The following is a 15,590-nucleotide window of genomic DNA, read 5'->3' on the forward strand; positions in this document are numbered from 1 at the left end:
AGGAAGCAGGGGGAGGGCACCCCATGTTTTTGTCCAGAACACAGGCAGGGGGCTGCACTAGAGCCAGAACACGCAGGAATTGTTCCCCCCGGGCTGGTGGTGGCCATATCCCAAGGTCCACTTCCCCCTCCCCCAACTCCAGACTGCCCTTGCCCTTTGGTTGCAAGACAAACTGGACAGTTTCTGTCTGGGAAAATTCCAATCCCAGACCTTTAGTCCCAGGACTCGATGGGAAGCTGAGGCCACGCAAGTCCGGGGGACCCTGGCCCAGTCTCACAAGGCAGCAGACAAGACAGGGCAGGAGCCAAGGCCAGTGCCCAGACGGAGGGCTGGAAGGCAGGTCCAAGGGTGGCCACTAACCGTCTGGGGATGAGCAGGCACGCCAGATGGGGAGGAGCAGGCCTTAACCCAGTCAGTTCCTCAAACACAAGGAGACAGTAAGGTCCCAGGGCCCAGGCCAGTCAGACTTGACACCTGCAGGGCCAGAGCCTGTGGATGAGGGAAAGGATTCCCAAAGACCAGCCTGAGGCTAGACTGTGAGCCAGGACAGCTGGATGCCACCTCTGGGGACCAGAGCAACACTCATGGCATAGCTCACCGGGCCCTCTGTGATCCCCCCAACCTCCACACAGACCAGTAGCGTGAAAGTGAGTGTCACTCATGCTCATCCAGACCCTGCCAGCTCCAGGTGGACAGCCTGGGCCCAGCTGGACAGTATCCAGAGCCATACTCCAGGTGGACAGCCTGGGCCCAGCTGGGTCCAGAGGGGCTGAGCTGCACCCACCCCTGCATGGAGGAGATGGCCTACAGAGGGTCTGAGAAGCACCCCAACACCAACGTCAGGGTTAGGCTGCTCACCCAACCCTGCGGCTGAGGCCAGCAAGCCGAGGGCACATCACGCCACCCTCCAGACACCAGGCCCCATCCCTGAACCCTACTCAGGTCTGACCCCAAGCCATGGCTCGTTCAAGCTCCTACAGCCCCTCTCCCTTCCGCAAGGGAGGGCAGGGCTCCCTGAGCGGGGTTCAGGGTAGAGGGGTGCCCGAGAAGGAGAAAGAGCCAGGAGGCAGCCCAGCCCTGGGCCCCGGAGCCTCGTCCCCATCTGACAGGCACGCGGGCCTGGGCTTCAGGCAGACTGGAAGAGCAGCTGAAGCTGGGGGTCGGGCCCGGGAAGAGGGGGCCCTGCCTTCCTTCCTCAACACACGGGGCTGCCCAGGCCCCGCTCCTGGGGCCCGGCCCATACCCCAGAGATGCCGACTTGGATGCCTCCAAGGTCCGAGAAGCCCCAAATCCACCGGCTGCGGGTGGCCAGAGGGAAGCCAGGGGCCAGGGCATCTCGTGCAGGCCTGCGGCACCCCTGCTCCCCTTCTCCGGCCTGGACCCTCCCAGGCTGGGCAGCTGAGATAGCATGATGCTTGACCCCCTTGGGGCAGAAGTAGACCCAGGGTTTCGGGCATGAAGACCAGCACAGGCTCCCAAGCCCACTGCCCACAGCCCTGGCCACACGGCCCCTCCAGTAGGCAGCCTGTGCTTCCCAGGGGGACCTCATTGGAAACTGATGCCCCCACACCTTGGGAATGCAGCTCTCCTGGAGCCCAGAAGGCCTCCCCACAACTCCAGACCCTCACTGGCTGGCTGGCCCGCTCAGACTGGCCAGTACCTCTTCCTGGGCTCCTTCAGGGCTGCAGGCGTTCGCCCCCACAGACAGGAGCCAGGTTACCTGCTCCTCTAATGCCTCCCTCAGGGTCACCAAGCCGTCCCCATCTCCCTGACCCCACCCGAATCTCTTTCTTCCACTGAGCTGGGCCATGCCCGTCCTTAGCACAGAGCCTGTCAGCAACGAATAGAAGTGCTTCCTGGAGTTCCCATTGTGGCTCAGTGGTTAACGAACCTGACTAGGAACCATGAGGTTGCGGGTTCAATCCCTGGCCTTGCTCAGTGGGTTAAGGATCTGGCATTGCCGTGAGCTGTGGTATAGGTCGCAGATGCGGCTCGGATCCCAAGTTGCTGTGGCTCTGGCATAGGCCGGTGGCTACAGCTCCGATTAGACCCCTAGCCTGGGAACCCCCATATGCCACGAATGTGGCCCTGGAAAAGCCAAAAAGAGAAAAAAAAAAAGTGCTTCCTTGACATTTTGTACAAGGAGATGTGATGCCTGCTCAAAGCTCCCGTGTGGCCCACCGTGACCTCCTACACAACCCAGGCCATCCCTGACCCTTTCAGTGTGCCAGGGTACCAACCTCCAAGGGCAGGCACCGCAGAGGCCATCAGGCCCATAGCAGATAAGGCAGAGGGGACATTCTGCCTTGAGGCGAGTAGGCTCTCAACGTGCGGCAGCCCCTCATGAGAAGCAGGTGGCCCTTGGCCCTGGGGGAAAAGGAAATGGGCTTGGGACACTGGCCAGAGCCCACAGGATGCCCGTGGTGCGGAGCCCCAGGCCTGGGGCTAGCTGCCCAATGCCCTGTCCACGGGAGTCCTCCCCCCACTTCCCTCGCACCTGAGCCAGAGACCCCCGGAGGCCCCCAATCCCCATGGCCTCAGCAGGTTGCCACTGGGGGCCGGGAGGGGAGAGGCCCAGGCCTCCTGGAAGGCTGGGGTCTGGGGATCTCTGGAGTTTTATTTTCTCATGTTCCTTCCGAACATGTTCCGCTGCTTCTCAAAGTGGCAAAAGCCCAGATGCTCAAATTTCAAAGCTCAACAGCTGATGATAAAATCAACAATATTCAGAACCAAATTTGATTAAATTCCTAAGTGTCTGACTAAATCATGCTCTTAGATTCAATATGTGTTGAAAATTATATACATGCCAAATTCTATGACTTCAGAGCATGAACAACAGAAAACCCAGAAGGGGCTGTCAGCCCAGCTGCCTGTGCCTCCTCCATGCGCCTCGGTGGGACCACAGGGCCTGCCTCATCCCCACCTAGGTTGACACCGCCTACCTGGACAACGGCTCTGGATTCAAGGCCTTTCAGGTACACACCGACTTGGCCCAGGATGTGTGGGACTCTGACCCGCTGCCATGGGCTCCTCATAGACTCCCCGCACAGCAGGCAGGGCCCAGCAAGACCACAACATCCCCAACACCGACCCCCTGGGCCCCTTAACTGCTTGCTGCAGGGCCAGGGCTGCGGCTCTGTTACACTTATGCCACCACCTGGCCTGGCCGATGTGACCATGATGCCGAGGTCATTTACCTTCTCTAAATGGCCCCCACTCCCCAAATCTAAATCCAGAGGGAGAACCACAACCTGGACTGACTCCGCCTGCCAAGCCCCCTCCCAAGAGTGTGCAGAGGTCTCAGCAGAGAGGCCTCCAAAGGGAGGCTGCCCCTGCCTGTCTTTTGTCCCCGACTCCTCAGACACCCCTCAGCCCAGGATGAGGTATCAAAGGCACCGTCCAGGTGCCCATCTCTGGCCCATCTCCGCACCACAGTGGTTCCTTTCCCCGGAACACACCCTGGATCTGCTCTCTTCTCTTCCCTGCTGAGTCTACCCGTTCCACCTGTTCTGAGACAGGGGTGCACCTTCCTCCCCTCCTTCCAATAAGGAAGGAAGCAGGTACACAGCAGTCAACAAACCCTGCAAGACCTGGCCCTCTCAGAGCCTGGTTTTACTCCAACAGCCTCCTGCCTGGTCCTGGGCCTCTGAACCTCACCCCCTTGCCGTTGCCGGGAGGCTCTGGCAATGCCTCCCCGCCTGCACCATCCACCAGCCCTGGGATGAAGCCTTGGCGCCTTATCTTGCACACCTTCCAAGTTCCCCCCAAACGCTAAACTCCAACTTCCTAGCCCCGGCTTCTGCCAGCAAGCCTCTGCGCCTTTGCACCTGCTCGTCTCTCGGCTGAGGGCACCCTTCCACTTGGGTCTCAGCTGCAGTGTCACCTCCACAGAGGCGCCCTGACTTCTGCACCTCGTCTTCTCTTTTTATTTTTATTATTTTTTGTCTTTTTGCCATTTCTTGGACCTCTCTCGCTGCATATGTAGGTTCCCAGGCTAGAGGTAGCCGCCGGCCTACGCCAGAGCCACTGCAATGCAGGATCCGAGCTGCGCCTGCGACCTACACCACAGCTCACGGCAACACCGGATCCTTAATCCACTGAGCAAGGTCAGGGATCGAACCCGCAACCTCATGCTTCCTAGTCGGATTGGTTAACCACTGAGCCACAATGGGAACTCCTTTTTTAAATTTTTAATGTATTTATTTATTGCCTTTTCGGGGCCGCATGTGCGGTATTTGGAGGTTCCCAGGTCAGGGAGCGAATCGGAGCTGCAGCTGCCAGCCTACGACACAGCCACAGCAACACCAGATCCCAGCCGCGTCTGCGACCTTACATCACAGCTCATAGGCAACGCCGGATCCTTAATCCACTGATTAAGGCCAGGGATCTAACCGGCGTCCTCATGGACTGTAGTCAGACTTGTTTCCCCTGAGCCACGACGGGGACTCCTGCACCTCGTCTTCTACCCTGCCTTTTGCTGCCCGTTCTTTCTGACGGCACTACCCCGTCTTACCCACCCGGCCGAGTTCCGCTGGAGTAATAGCTGCGTCTGCCTGGCCACTCCCTGAGAGGCTTCTAACCGCACGAACCCTCTGCCCGGCCGGTCCCCACGACGGTCGGCTAGAGGCCGCGGCACCTGCGCACCCCTCCCCCAACCCCGCCGCCCGAAACTGCGGGTCTCAGGCCCAGCGCCCACGGACCGCACCAAGCCCGCGGCGAGCCCAGGACGCAGGCGCACGTAGAGGGGCAGGGCCGCCTTAACCCGCCCCGCGCCGGCCCGCGAGCTACCACGCGGCACGGCCCTCCCAGCCCCAGCAAGCTGCCAGTTTGCCCTCCCTATGCGCCGCGCAGCCAGCCCGTGGCGGCCCACGACGCTCCAACGCGGGGCGCTACACACGGCCTTGGCTCTTTAACACTCTCCTTGCTCGCGCTCATTGGCTGAGGCGCTCTACGTCATCGCTGCGCGCCGGACGACGGCGCCTTCCCGCTCCCTAATCCTGACGCCAGAGCGGCGCCGGCCTCGGCGGCTGAGGAGAGCGGGAGGAGGTCTCGGCGGCGGGAAGATGTAAGTTGCGGGAATCCGACCCCATCCGAGCTTCGGGGGCCACTCGCCAAGGTCGGCGGGGTGCATCGTGAAGCCGGCCCGCTCCCCGGCCCCGCGGTGGCAACGGCGGCCTAGCGGCGCGGTGTAGTTCTTAAGAAGAAAGAGTGGCCAGGGGCGGGCTGAGTAGGAGTCGCCGAGGCCGCGGCCCGGAAGTGGTCGGGGCTGCGGCGGGCGGAAGGGCGCCCTCGCTTCGTCTTCTCTGCGGCGGGCCCAGGGAGGCCCGCGGAATTCGGAGCAGCCGGGAACTCGGCCTCCACCCTCAGGGTCCTCTCGCCGGGCAGGAGACCCAGGCTCGCAACGCCAGGCCCTTCCCTGGAAGCCCTCGCAGCCCGGCGCCTGGACTGGGGAGTTGTGAGTCTACGCGGTCGGGGGGCGGCGAGGTCGCGTTGGGCCCGGGGCCGGTGGGTGCAGAGTTGCTTTGTGGGGTGCCCTGGGTGACCGTCTGACCTTCCTTTTGAAGATCTTGGTTTAAACATGGACTCCACGAACATTTGTCGGACTCCTGTGTGCCGTTCTCGGTGCCGATCTTTGGGGATATGGCCCTTAATGCCTTGGAGCTCTGTTTCCCGGCTTGCCCCAGGAGGGAGGGTACGGGAAAGTTAAATATCAGTGGAGAAGAGATGTGGCTTTTTGCCTTTGTAATTTCGCATGAATCTGCCTAAAACGTACTGTTCAGCGGCGAAGGGGCTCTGAAGATATGACCTGAAGCGGTAGCTACTCGAGATTTAACTAATTGTTTTCTCCTCTCTCTGGCTGTTGGACTGCGCACCTTTCCGGAGGATGGGGGAGGTAACCAGAGTCCTGTGCTGTTACCTGAACTTGTGTAAACAGAGAACATCAAGCATTGCTTTCTAGCACCTAGGCCTCGCCCAGCGAAGCGTTTATGTACTCTTTGGTTCTTAACTTTCCAGAGTTTTAAGAATAACTTGCTAGAGTTTTATTTACAAAGTACATTAGGGCAGATCTTTAGACCTGGGGTGGGGCCCAGCAATCTGCACTCTGTCATCTGTTCAGTAAGGTTGGTTCAGTAATTGGCCACTTGTGGATATTGGGCACTTGAAATAGACCCAGCCCAAAGGGAGGTGTTTAAAAGACTTGGTATGGGGAGGCGTAGATATTTTGTTAATACACTTGGATACTGATTGGTGAAAAGATAATATTTGGGGTATAGGGTGTCAGATAAATACATTACTAAAAGTTAACTACATCTGTTTCATTTCTACTTTTTGCAAATGTTCCTGTTAGCAAAATGTTAGGGTACTCTTTCTGCTTGGTGATCCTCTCTTGAGCATTCAGAGGTTGTGTGCGACTTTTATTTAGAGTCGGGAGTTTTTATGGGGAAAGAACCTCCAGCGCCTTTCTTCTGAAATTAGCTGAAGTTTATTGAGCCTTAAGTAGGTGCCAAGTTTCTTTTATGGGTCAGTTTGATTTATGTATTTGATAACTATGAGGCATAGACTGATGAAAAATTGAGGCTAGAAAGGTTAGGTGATTTATCCAAGGTCACACAACAAAGCTTTGAACGAAAGCCAAGCAGGCTGACTCCAGACTCTTAACCATTGAGTTAGACTCAATGAGTGTCTGAGAACTGACTTATCCCAGCTTGCCTGGTCCACATCTCCTGTACCTTATTATTTTAAGACCGAGCATTTTAAAAGACTGTAGCCCTGGAAAAGAGCAACAAAGGTGATGTTCTCTTTTGTATTCTCTTTGATTGTCCAAAGCTGGACACTCTTGAGTCAGTGATTATCCAACATTTTGGCACCACTGCAGACTTAGGAACAGGCTCCAAATTAGTCGGCTGTGTCTGTCCAGGTGACTTACAGGCTGTTGAGGAAGGTGAGGTGGAAGTAGTAGAAGCTGACATCCTAAGATCTCTGCTTAGAACTCCAGCAAATCCTACAAAACTTGACTGGAACCACGAAAGGCAGCAGTCCCCAGGAAACGGGACCCACAATGAACTGGTAGTTGGTTCTTGAACGGTATTTACTAATGATCATTTACTGAGTACATACTGCAGTCCAGGCCTTTTGCTGAACCGTCACATACAATAACTGCTTCAATTCCAGTGTCTGCTTGTTTCCCTCCAATTTTATTTTTGAAAAAATGTGAACACACAGAAAAGTTGGGAAACTTTTGTACAGTAAATAGCCACATAACCAGGGCCACCTAGAGTCTACAATTTACATTTTTGCTGTATTTGCTTTATGTCATCCATCTTATTTTGTCTCGGGTATACCTCTCCATAACATTTCCATGTGCATGTGCATCTTTAATATTTGCAACGACTGCTTTTTAATGTATTGTTCTCATGCTTTTTAACTGTTCAGAGGGGACATTTCACTTGTTTGCACTGAGTATTAAATGTTGGGGGTGGTTGTTGCTGGTTTGTTTGGGGGGATTTTTTTGTGTTTTGTTTGTTTGTTTGTTTTTTAGGGCAGCACTTGGGGCGTATGAAAGTTCCCTGGCTAGGGCCCGGATCGGAGCTGCAGCTACCAGCTGACTCGAGGCGATGCCAGATCCTTAACCCACTGAGTGAGGCTAGGGATTGAGCCCGTGTCCTCATGGATAATAGTCAGGTTCATTACCGCTAAGCCACAATGGGAACTCCAGTATTAAATGGTTTTGGGGGGGGGGTTGTTTTTAGTTTTCGTTTTGTTTTGCCTTTTCTAGGGCCATACCCGCAGCATATGGAGGTTCCCTGGCTGGGGGTCTAAACGGAGCTGTAGCTGCCGGCCTACGCCAGAGCCGCAGCAACTCGGGATCCAAGGCGAGTCTGCAACCTACACCACAGCTCACAGCAACGCCGGATCCTTAACCCACTGAGCAAGACCAGGGATCGAACCCGCAACCTCATGGTTCCTAGTCAGATTCGTTAACCATTGAGCCACGACAGGAACTCCCAGTATTAAATGTTTTGATGCTGGTACTTTTGAAAGGGCTTTTGTTTCCAGTCATATCATACACACTGTATTTTACAAAGGTCATAGCAATGAGATGAGATCTACTCCTGTTGGTGGATTTTCTCTGTTCTGCATGCAAATGAGATGCTGTGGTATTTTATAAGGACTGTAGGGCTCGACAGCAAACTTGTGAAAGAAAAACGGGTATTGTACCACCTGTGAAATAACAGGACACCACCACCGTGTCCTTGAGAAACCACAAGCTGAGGTTCCACCTGTGCCTCCTGCAGGAGTGGGAGCGGGACCCTCCCCGAGGAAATGGTGCCCGGCCATCCCAGAGGTGTTGTTCCTGGCTCTGTAGATGCTTGCTGCTTACTGTGTTCCTTGCTGCCTTCTGCTGTGCCTGGCTTTTGACCGCCAAGTCGATTTGTTGCCAATTGACCCTGTAAATCCTTTTGTCTTGTTATTAGGCTGCACTTTGGCGTAAATTGCAATCGATTAGGGATCATTTCTCAGACTCAAGTTAGAAGTGAGAGTTCAGATAAGTGAGGCCGCCATTGCTGCTTTGAACACCTCAGAAGGGGAGAATGGATTTATCAGGAGTGAAAAAGAAGAGCTTGCTAGGAGTCAAAGAAAATAATAAAAAGTCCAGCACTAGGTAATCCTTCTGTCAGATTTTTCTAGTGCTACTTTGGGGGTACTCGTTGCTAGGGACCGTGAGAAAGGGGGAACTTGGAAATGTCTTGCATTTTACATGCAAGTGTCCTAAGCCACAGATCATTGTGCTCTGTGATTGCCTGGGATTTCTGTAGCCCTTTGGATCCCCTTTTGGGTGGTGCTGTTGCTTCAGGGTCCAGTCACCGGGGCCTGCAGTCTCACGCTCTTCCTCACCGTCCAGGGCTCCTTCTCCTACGAAACGCAAAGACCGCTCTGAGGAAAAGTCCAAGGACCGCTCTAAAGATAAAGGGGCCACCAAGGAGTCGAGCGAGAAGGACCGTGGCAGGGATAAAACTCGGAAGAGGCGCAGCGCTTCCAGTGGTAGCAGCAGCACCAGGTGGGGCTGGTGGGTTAGAGCGCTGCCAGGGCCTCGCTTCCGCAGCCGTGTCTCTCTTCCTGCCCAAAGAGCCCAGAGGGCACTCTTGTCTCTCTCTTTTTTTTTTTCCCTTAAAGTCTAGTTGATTTACACTGGTGTGCCAATTTTTGCTGTACAGCAAAGCGACCCACTCCCATATATGTATATATGTATTGCTTTTCTGGTATCATCTTCCATCCTGGTCTCTCCCAAGAGGCTGGATATGGTTCCCTGTGCTGTCCAGTAAGACCTTATTGTCTGTCCATTGTAAATGTCATAGTTTGCATCTACTGACCCCAAGCTCCCAGTCCATCCTTCTCCCTCCGCCGCACTTAGAGTGCGTTAATTATGTTAGAGAAGACACTCGGATTATCAATAGAGACCCCGATTTGTGGCAAACCTGATTATATATAGAAAATGGTGTTGGGATTTTTTTTTTTTTTTTCTTAGCGATGTTAGGGAATGGGGCGACTAGGGGCATGGTTCGTCTCTCAAGTGCTTTTGATTTGGGGTTGTGATCAGATTCCCCAGCCTAGGGAGTCTTTTCCATCTGCTGAAACCCAGCCGGAGTCAGTAGCTGGTTTCCAGGCTGAATTGGTGCTTCTGACTTGCTGGCCTCCTTTACAGGCGTGGCTTCTATGTGGGTAGAGAGGGGCTCGCTCTTCCTTTCCTGTCACTGCACAATCCGCATGCTGTTTTCTGTCCCTGCTGAGGGCGGGGAAGGGGAGTGTCAATGTTTCCCCCCGGGGGACGCTTGAAAATACAAGGGCAGAGGTCTCCTGAGCCAGGCCAGCTTGATGGTGCTGTGGGGAGTTGCTCTTCCATCACTGTTGTCGGGGCCCCTCCCTCTTGCCCTCAGGTCTCGGTCCAGCTCTACCTCCAGCTCAGGCTCCAGCACCAGCACGGGCTCCAGCAGTGGCTCCAGCTCGTCTTCGGCATCGAGCCGCTCAGGAAGTTCCAGCACATCCCGCAGCTCCAGCTCCAGCAGTTCCTCTGGCTCTCCGAGTCCTTCTCGGCGCAGACACGACAACAGGCGGCGTTCCCGTTCCAAGTGAGCTAGCTCCCTTCCAGCCTGGAGCTTGTGAATGATTAAAGTAGAGCAAAAAAGGAATCTTCTTGCCTTAGTAATCAGAAGTATGGGCCAGGGACAATGTGCACAAACTGGTAGAACGCTGTCACACGAGCCGTTAACATCCCCACTAAAAGCTTGACGTCACAGATTGCTGCTGATGTTTTATTTTTTCCGTCAGGTCCAAACCGCCCAAAAGAGATGAAAAGGAGAGGAAGCGGCGGAGCCCTTCCCCTAAACCCACCAAAGTGCACATCGGGAGGCTCACCAGGAACGTGACCAAGGTGAGGAATCCTGCTTCTGTCCAGTGGACAGTGGGCTGTGTTACTTGCAAAGTTTTTAAGTGGAAAACTGGAGAAGGGGGCCTCTGCCGGAAGGGGAACTTGACATGTCGCGTTTCGGGGGGCTGGCTGCATGGCGCGTGATTCAGGCAGAGCGCTGGTTGATTCTCTTGGATGGGATACAGACGTGACGTGCCTTTGGGAGGTTTACCCCTGGGTGCGAGGCTGTGGTCACTGTGGCGCCTTCTCTGACTCACAGTGCCTGGCGGGTGGGCCCTCGAGTGACCTTCTTTCTCCCAGGATCACATCATGGAGATATTCTCCACCTATGGCAAGATTAAGATGATCGACATGCCTGTGGAAAGGATGCACCCTCATCTCTCGAAGGGCTACGCCTACGTGGAGTTCGAGAATCCAGATGAAGCCGAGAAGGCGCTGAAGCACATGGACGGAGGTGAGTAAGCCGTGTCAGCTCTCCTCTGACCTGCCTTCTCTGTCCCCCGTCCAAGACCAGGACCTGTCGCACCTAGTGTGATGAGAACCGACGTCCAACCTGGCTGAATGTGAGACTCCCTGGGGCTCTTTCAAAATTCCAGTTCTCCCTCGTGGGTTTGTGTTTACCAGAAACATATTTTATGGAGTGTTATTCTTTGGGGAAAAAATTCATGAAATAATGACTACAGTAGCCTTTTAAGAACATTTCAATACCTTAAGAGCATAAGGGTGAAATGAAGGTTTTTGTTTTGTTCAGTATAAACATTATGACTGTAATGAAGCATGGTTTTTATGTGGGAATCTTTTCTTTTTTGCCTCCATTCCTCCAGTGTGTAGAAGTTCCTGGGATGGGGATCAAACTGTGCCACAGCAGCAACCAAGCTGCTACAGCGACAATACCAGGACCTTAACCCACTGCACCACAGGGGAACTCCAGGAATGTTTTCTCACCCTCCCCCCCTTTTTTGGCTTTTTAGGGTCACACCCAGGGCATGTGGGGGTTCCCAGGCTAGTGGTCAAATCAGAGCTACAGCTGCTGGCCTACACCACAGCCACTGCAACTCAGGATCCTTAACTCACTAGCAAAGCCAGGGATCAAATCTGTGTCCTCAGGAATACTAGTCAGATTCATTTCCACTGAGCCACAATGGGAACTCCCCCCCCCCAATCCTCTTTGACTCAATTTCTGTTTTGCTAACATTTCAGCATTTTTAGGATAATTTTGCTGAATTCGCATATTTTACCCATCTCCCAAGATCTTGTGTCTTAATTATTTATGACATTTAAAGCCACTTTGTATTGGGAGAATAATTTAATGACATTTGAACACTTGTGCCTCATTTCAGTTGCCCGTTTTCATTTTGTCTTCAAGTTGGCGTTTTAAGGAATGTGGGATTTGTCTCTGCCCAGCTCGCTGCTGCTGTAACCCAGGCCATTGGAGCTGACGGCCCGGGATTGCCCGCAGTGCCATGTGGGCTGCCAGGCCAAGGGGCAGGAGAGTCTGAACCCCTCAGGCTGTTAGACACTTGATAGGTAGCCTGGCAGTTTTTTGGGTGATTGCCCTTGGGCTCTGGTAGAGTTTGTATACCACAAACTTAGGTGCTCCCTCTTTTGATCTGCTTAAGTCTCGCTAGAGTGTGCTGGGCGTTGAGCCTGAGCTGCGGTCCATCCCTTTGTGCCTCAGCTCCTGACCTTGTGAGTCACGCCTGTTTTAGAGACTCAGTCTGTGTTTGACTGAGTCAGAGCTCTCACTTCAGGAGACCTGGACACGTTCAGGATGTGTGTGATTATGAACATTCCATATTGTCTTCAGTTCTGGCAGGGTTTTTCGTGTCCTCATATTGTGCTGTGCACCACTGAACAGAATGGCTGCATGCTGTCTCCAGAAAGAAAGTGGAAGGGCTTGGCCTTCACTGGCACCTACCTCACCAGGGGATGGCTTTGTCTCTAATGTTGCATAGTCAGCACCTGTGAGATCCCTGATTTGGACAGGCTTTTGGCCAGGGGCCAGGAGCTGCCAGAGGCTGCATTTAGGTATCCTGAACATTGGTCCAGGTTCCTGCGTTCTCTCCTTAGTACTTCAGAAGTTGAAAGTAGGCCTGAGAGGATAGAAAGAGCTCTCCACCCTTCGGGGGCATAAGGGGCTGTGCTTGTCCCATGAGCAGTCCCTGGACTGAGTTGTGGAGTGTGAGGTTGGGGTGCAGGCTCCCATGGGATTCTGGGGCCTCTGCTGGTTTCCTTTGCTCGTTCTCTCCCTGAGGCCCTGCAGGGTTCCTTGGGCCTCCATTCAGAGCTGCCTCCCTTACTGTTCTTTTTGTTCATGCATGTGGTTTAGTCCTGGCTGTACACAGACTCATCTCCCTGAGGCACTGTTTCCAGAGAGAGTGTGTGTGTGTGTGTGTGCGCGCGCGCGCACGCGCGCCCACGCGCACCGCACCCTGACATATACAAGTTCCCAGGCTAGGGGTTGAACTGGAGCTGTAGCTGCCGACCTACACCACAGCCACAGCAACAAGGGATCCAAGCCACGTCTTCAAACTTCACCACATCTCAATGCCCTTCCGTATCCTTAACCCACTGGGTGAGGCCAGGGATCGAACCCTTGTCCTCATGGATACTAGTCAGATTCGTTAGCACTGAGCCACAAGGGAACTCCTATTTCCAGACTCTTGATAGACGTTGACATCTCCTGAACCTGCCCACCCAGGAAGTCCCTTCCTCTCAGGCCCACCCCTCAGGAGATCATAGGTCATCCAGAAACCTAGTGCTGATCATCTTTCACCCAAGTTCTGGAAATTGTACATCCCAGTTAACCCTCAGGTTCCCATACTTCACCCCCAGCACTCCTGCCCAAGCCCCCTGATGGGTCTCCCCACTCCTTGCCTGCCCCCTTCCCATTGCTCTTTAGAAGGAAATTGAGGAGTTTCCGCCATGGCTCAGCAGAACCAAATCTGACTAGCATCCATGAGGATGCAGGTTTGATCCTTGGCCTCTCTCAGTGGGTTAAGGATCCAGTGTGGCTGTGACTGTGGTGTAGGCCGGCAGCTGTAGCTCCAATTCGACCCCTAGCCTGGGAACCTTCACATGCCATGGGTGCGGCCCTAGAAAAGACCGAAAAAAAGCAAGTTGAGTTTCTCTCCCTTGGCATGTTCCAGCTTGCGCATCTCTAGGTGTGACTTGGATAGTGCTCCCCAGGAAGCACGCAGCGCATCAACAGAGTCCCTCATTGTTTTCTTGATGAAACCGTTTGCCCTCGTCCCCCCACTTCTGTCCTTCTTGCTCGCATCTGGCATTGAGTCTTGCCCGGGGTAGGTGCTTGTTAGATATTTTGTGGTTTTATCTTTTCTTTAACAGGACAAATCGATGGCCAGGAGATCACTGCCACTGCCGTGCTGGCCCCCTGGCCTAGGCCACCCCCCAGGCGATTCAGCCCTCCCAGGAGAATGCTGCCACCACCTCCTATGTGGCGCAGGTCACCCCCACGGATGAGGAGAAGGTGAGTTGCTGTGGGGTCTCTGAGGACTGACGAGGGTCAGTTTTGGTTTATTTCTTTAATACGGAGGGCAGTGGTTTGGGGACCTCGGCAGGGAGCACAGCACCTGTGGCTCCCGGGGTCCATCGGGTTCTTTCCAGCTGGGAAAAGGAAGAGCAGCTGCCTGATAGAGGGACTGAGGCTGGGGGTGACCCTCCCCCTGCTCCGTGAGAAAACCGGAAGGAACAGAGGAGCAGCGGAGAGGCCCGCGTTCAGCCTGCCTCTCTAGGAAGCCTGCTGCTTGTGCCTTTGGTCTCCAGAACCTTCCTTTCTCTCCTAGGGGTGCTGTCAGTGTCACCCGGAGGAAGCTGTCCTGACTCGGTGCTGGAGTATGAAATTGTATAGAGTTGCTCTGAGCGGGGCTGCGTCCCCTGCCGTCCTAGATTCAGAGCTGCTCCTGGGCCTGTGTGCTTGTGGCTGATGTGGTTTCTCCTCTTCCCACAGGTCGCGGTCCCCCAGGCGCAGGTCCCCTGTGCGCCGACGATCCCGCTCCCCCGGCCGCCGCCGCCACAGGAGCCGCTCCAGCTCCAACTCCTCCCGATAAGCGGAGCCACGGAAGCTCTGCCCCTGAGACTTATGTCCCATCCAGCTCACTTTCGTCACTTGTCTAGCCAAAGGGGGATGGGTAGGAACGAAGGCTCTCACTCAGGGGCAGGCTTGGGGATGTGCCTGGAAAGATGGTTTTCTGGCTAGAAAGCTCCCACGTTTCTAGTTCCTGAGAGTCAGTTTAGTGGCAGAGCCAGCAGGGATGAGCAGGGGGCGCCAGGTAGTGGCACAGCCCCAGCCTGGGAGCACGTTTTTTCCATTCCGTGGTTGACCCGGGGCCAGTCTGGTGGCCTAGTCATGCCCTAACCTGTTGGCCTACAGGGTCCCTCAGGAAAGGATATGCTTTTATGCAGCTGCCATTAGTCTGGCCTACCCCCTACTTGAATCCTCTCTGACCTCTAGGATCAAATACCCTCTCTTACCTGCCCGGAATGGTTTTTACATATATTCGCGTGTGTGCGTGCACACACAGCCCTTGTCTTTCTCCGAAATGAAAGCGTCTGGTCGTAGCAGGTCACCACGGAAAGTGCTTGTGTTGGTATTCCTGACGGCCGTGCAGGATACCTTGGCAACCAACGTGTACATTGCTTTTTTGGCTTTTATTGTACAGTCAGTACTACAAATTTTGTTTTGAGTTTTGTAACTTTGTAGCATTTTAGATAATGTTGTGTTTGTACTTTGTTGTGTAGAGTAAAAGGGCTGTGTTGAATAAACCTTGAATAGTGTGCAGCTCAAGCATCGGGATCACTGCCTCCTTCCCGTCCCTTGGCCCCAAAGACGGTAGCTTCAGTTGGAGGGAATTAAAAACACATGGGTGCCTGAAAACTCTTTTGGTTTCATCTCCAAAGTCACACTTGAAGACCTCTCAACCAGGAAAACACAGGGGTGTTGGGCTGCTCCGTAGGCGCACATTGTAGACCAGTTTGTTTCACAGGAAGAACTGAAAGTGCTCAGGAGGTTCCAGAACAAAGCCCGCCAGTCATGCACCACCGTGGCCAGTGTTAAACTGGTCAGAACAGTGCACACAGGCTTGCCATCCCTCCCTCGTCTCCACCTGCAAGCAGTAGTGTTTCTTACAGGGTCAAACAA

The 15,590-nt window shown here is 54.3% G+C and overlaps 1 protein-coding gene across 6 annotated transcripts; it reads left to right on the forward strand.

The window, feature by feature from the left end:
• Positions 1-4,876: 4,876 nt before the first annotated feature.
• On the forward strand, positions 4,877-15,236 carry RNPS1 (RNA binding protein with serine rich domain 1). Of its 6 annotated transcripts, XM_047780858.1 has the most exons (10): positions 4,994-5,065; positions 5,368-5,455; positions 5,884-5,893; positions 8,478-8,665; positions 8,906-9,061; positions 9,939-10,130; positions 10,330-10,432; positions 10,730-10,883; positions 13,778-13,919; positions 14,400-15,236. In XM_047780858.1, the coding sequence occupies exons 4-10, from the start codon at positions 8,595-8,597 to the stop codon at positions 14,497-14,499; spliced, it is 918 nt and encodes a 305-aa protein (XP_047636814.1). In that variant the 5' UTR covers positions 4,994-5,065; positions 5,368-5,455; positions 5,884-5,893; positions 8,478-8,594; the 3' UTR covers positions 14,500-15,236. The 6 variants fall into 6 exon arrangements, with proteins under 6 accessions (XP_047636817.1, XP_047636812.1, XP_047636814.1 ...); XM_047780857.1 differs by lacking the exon at positions 5,884-5,893; XM_047780860.1 differs by lacking the exon at positions 5,368-5,455 and having other exon boundaries at positions 5,026-5,065.
• The last annotated feature ends 354 nt before the right edge of the window (positions 15,237-15,590 follow it).

Source organism: Phacochoerus africanus, chromosome 5 (assembly GCF_016906955.1).
Source record: "Phacochoerus africanus isolate WHEZ1 chromosome 5, ROS_Pafr_v1, whole genome shotgun sequence".
NCBI classification, from domain to species: Eukaryota; Metazoa; Chordata; class Mammalia; order Artiodactyla; family Suidae; genus Phacochoerus; species Phacochoerus africanus.

Excerpts from the sequence above, each read along its gene's own strand:
- RNPS1 (XM_047780856.1), top strand. The coding sequence starts at position 8,595 with ATGGATTTATCAGGAGTGAAAAAGAAGAGCTTGCTAGGAGTCAAAGAA. Across the intron at positions 10,884-13,777 it reads GCTGAAGCACATGGACGGAG|GACAAATCGATGGCCAGGAG; the intron begins GTGAGTAAGCCG and ends TTTCTTTAACAG. Across the intron at positions 13,920-14,399 it reads CCCCCACGGATGAGGAGAAG|GTCGCGGTCCCCCAGGCGCA; the intron begins GTGAGTTGCTGT and ends CTCTTCCCACAG.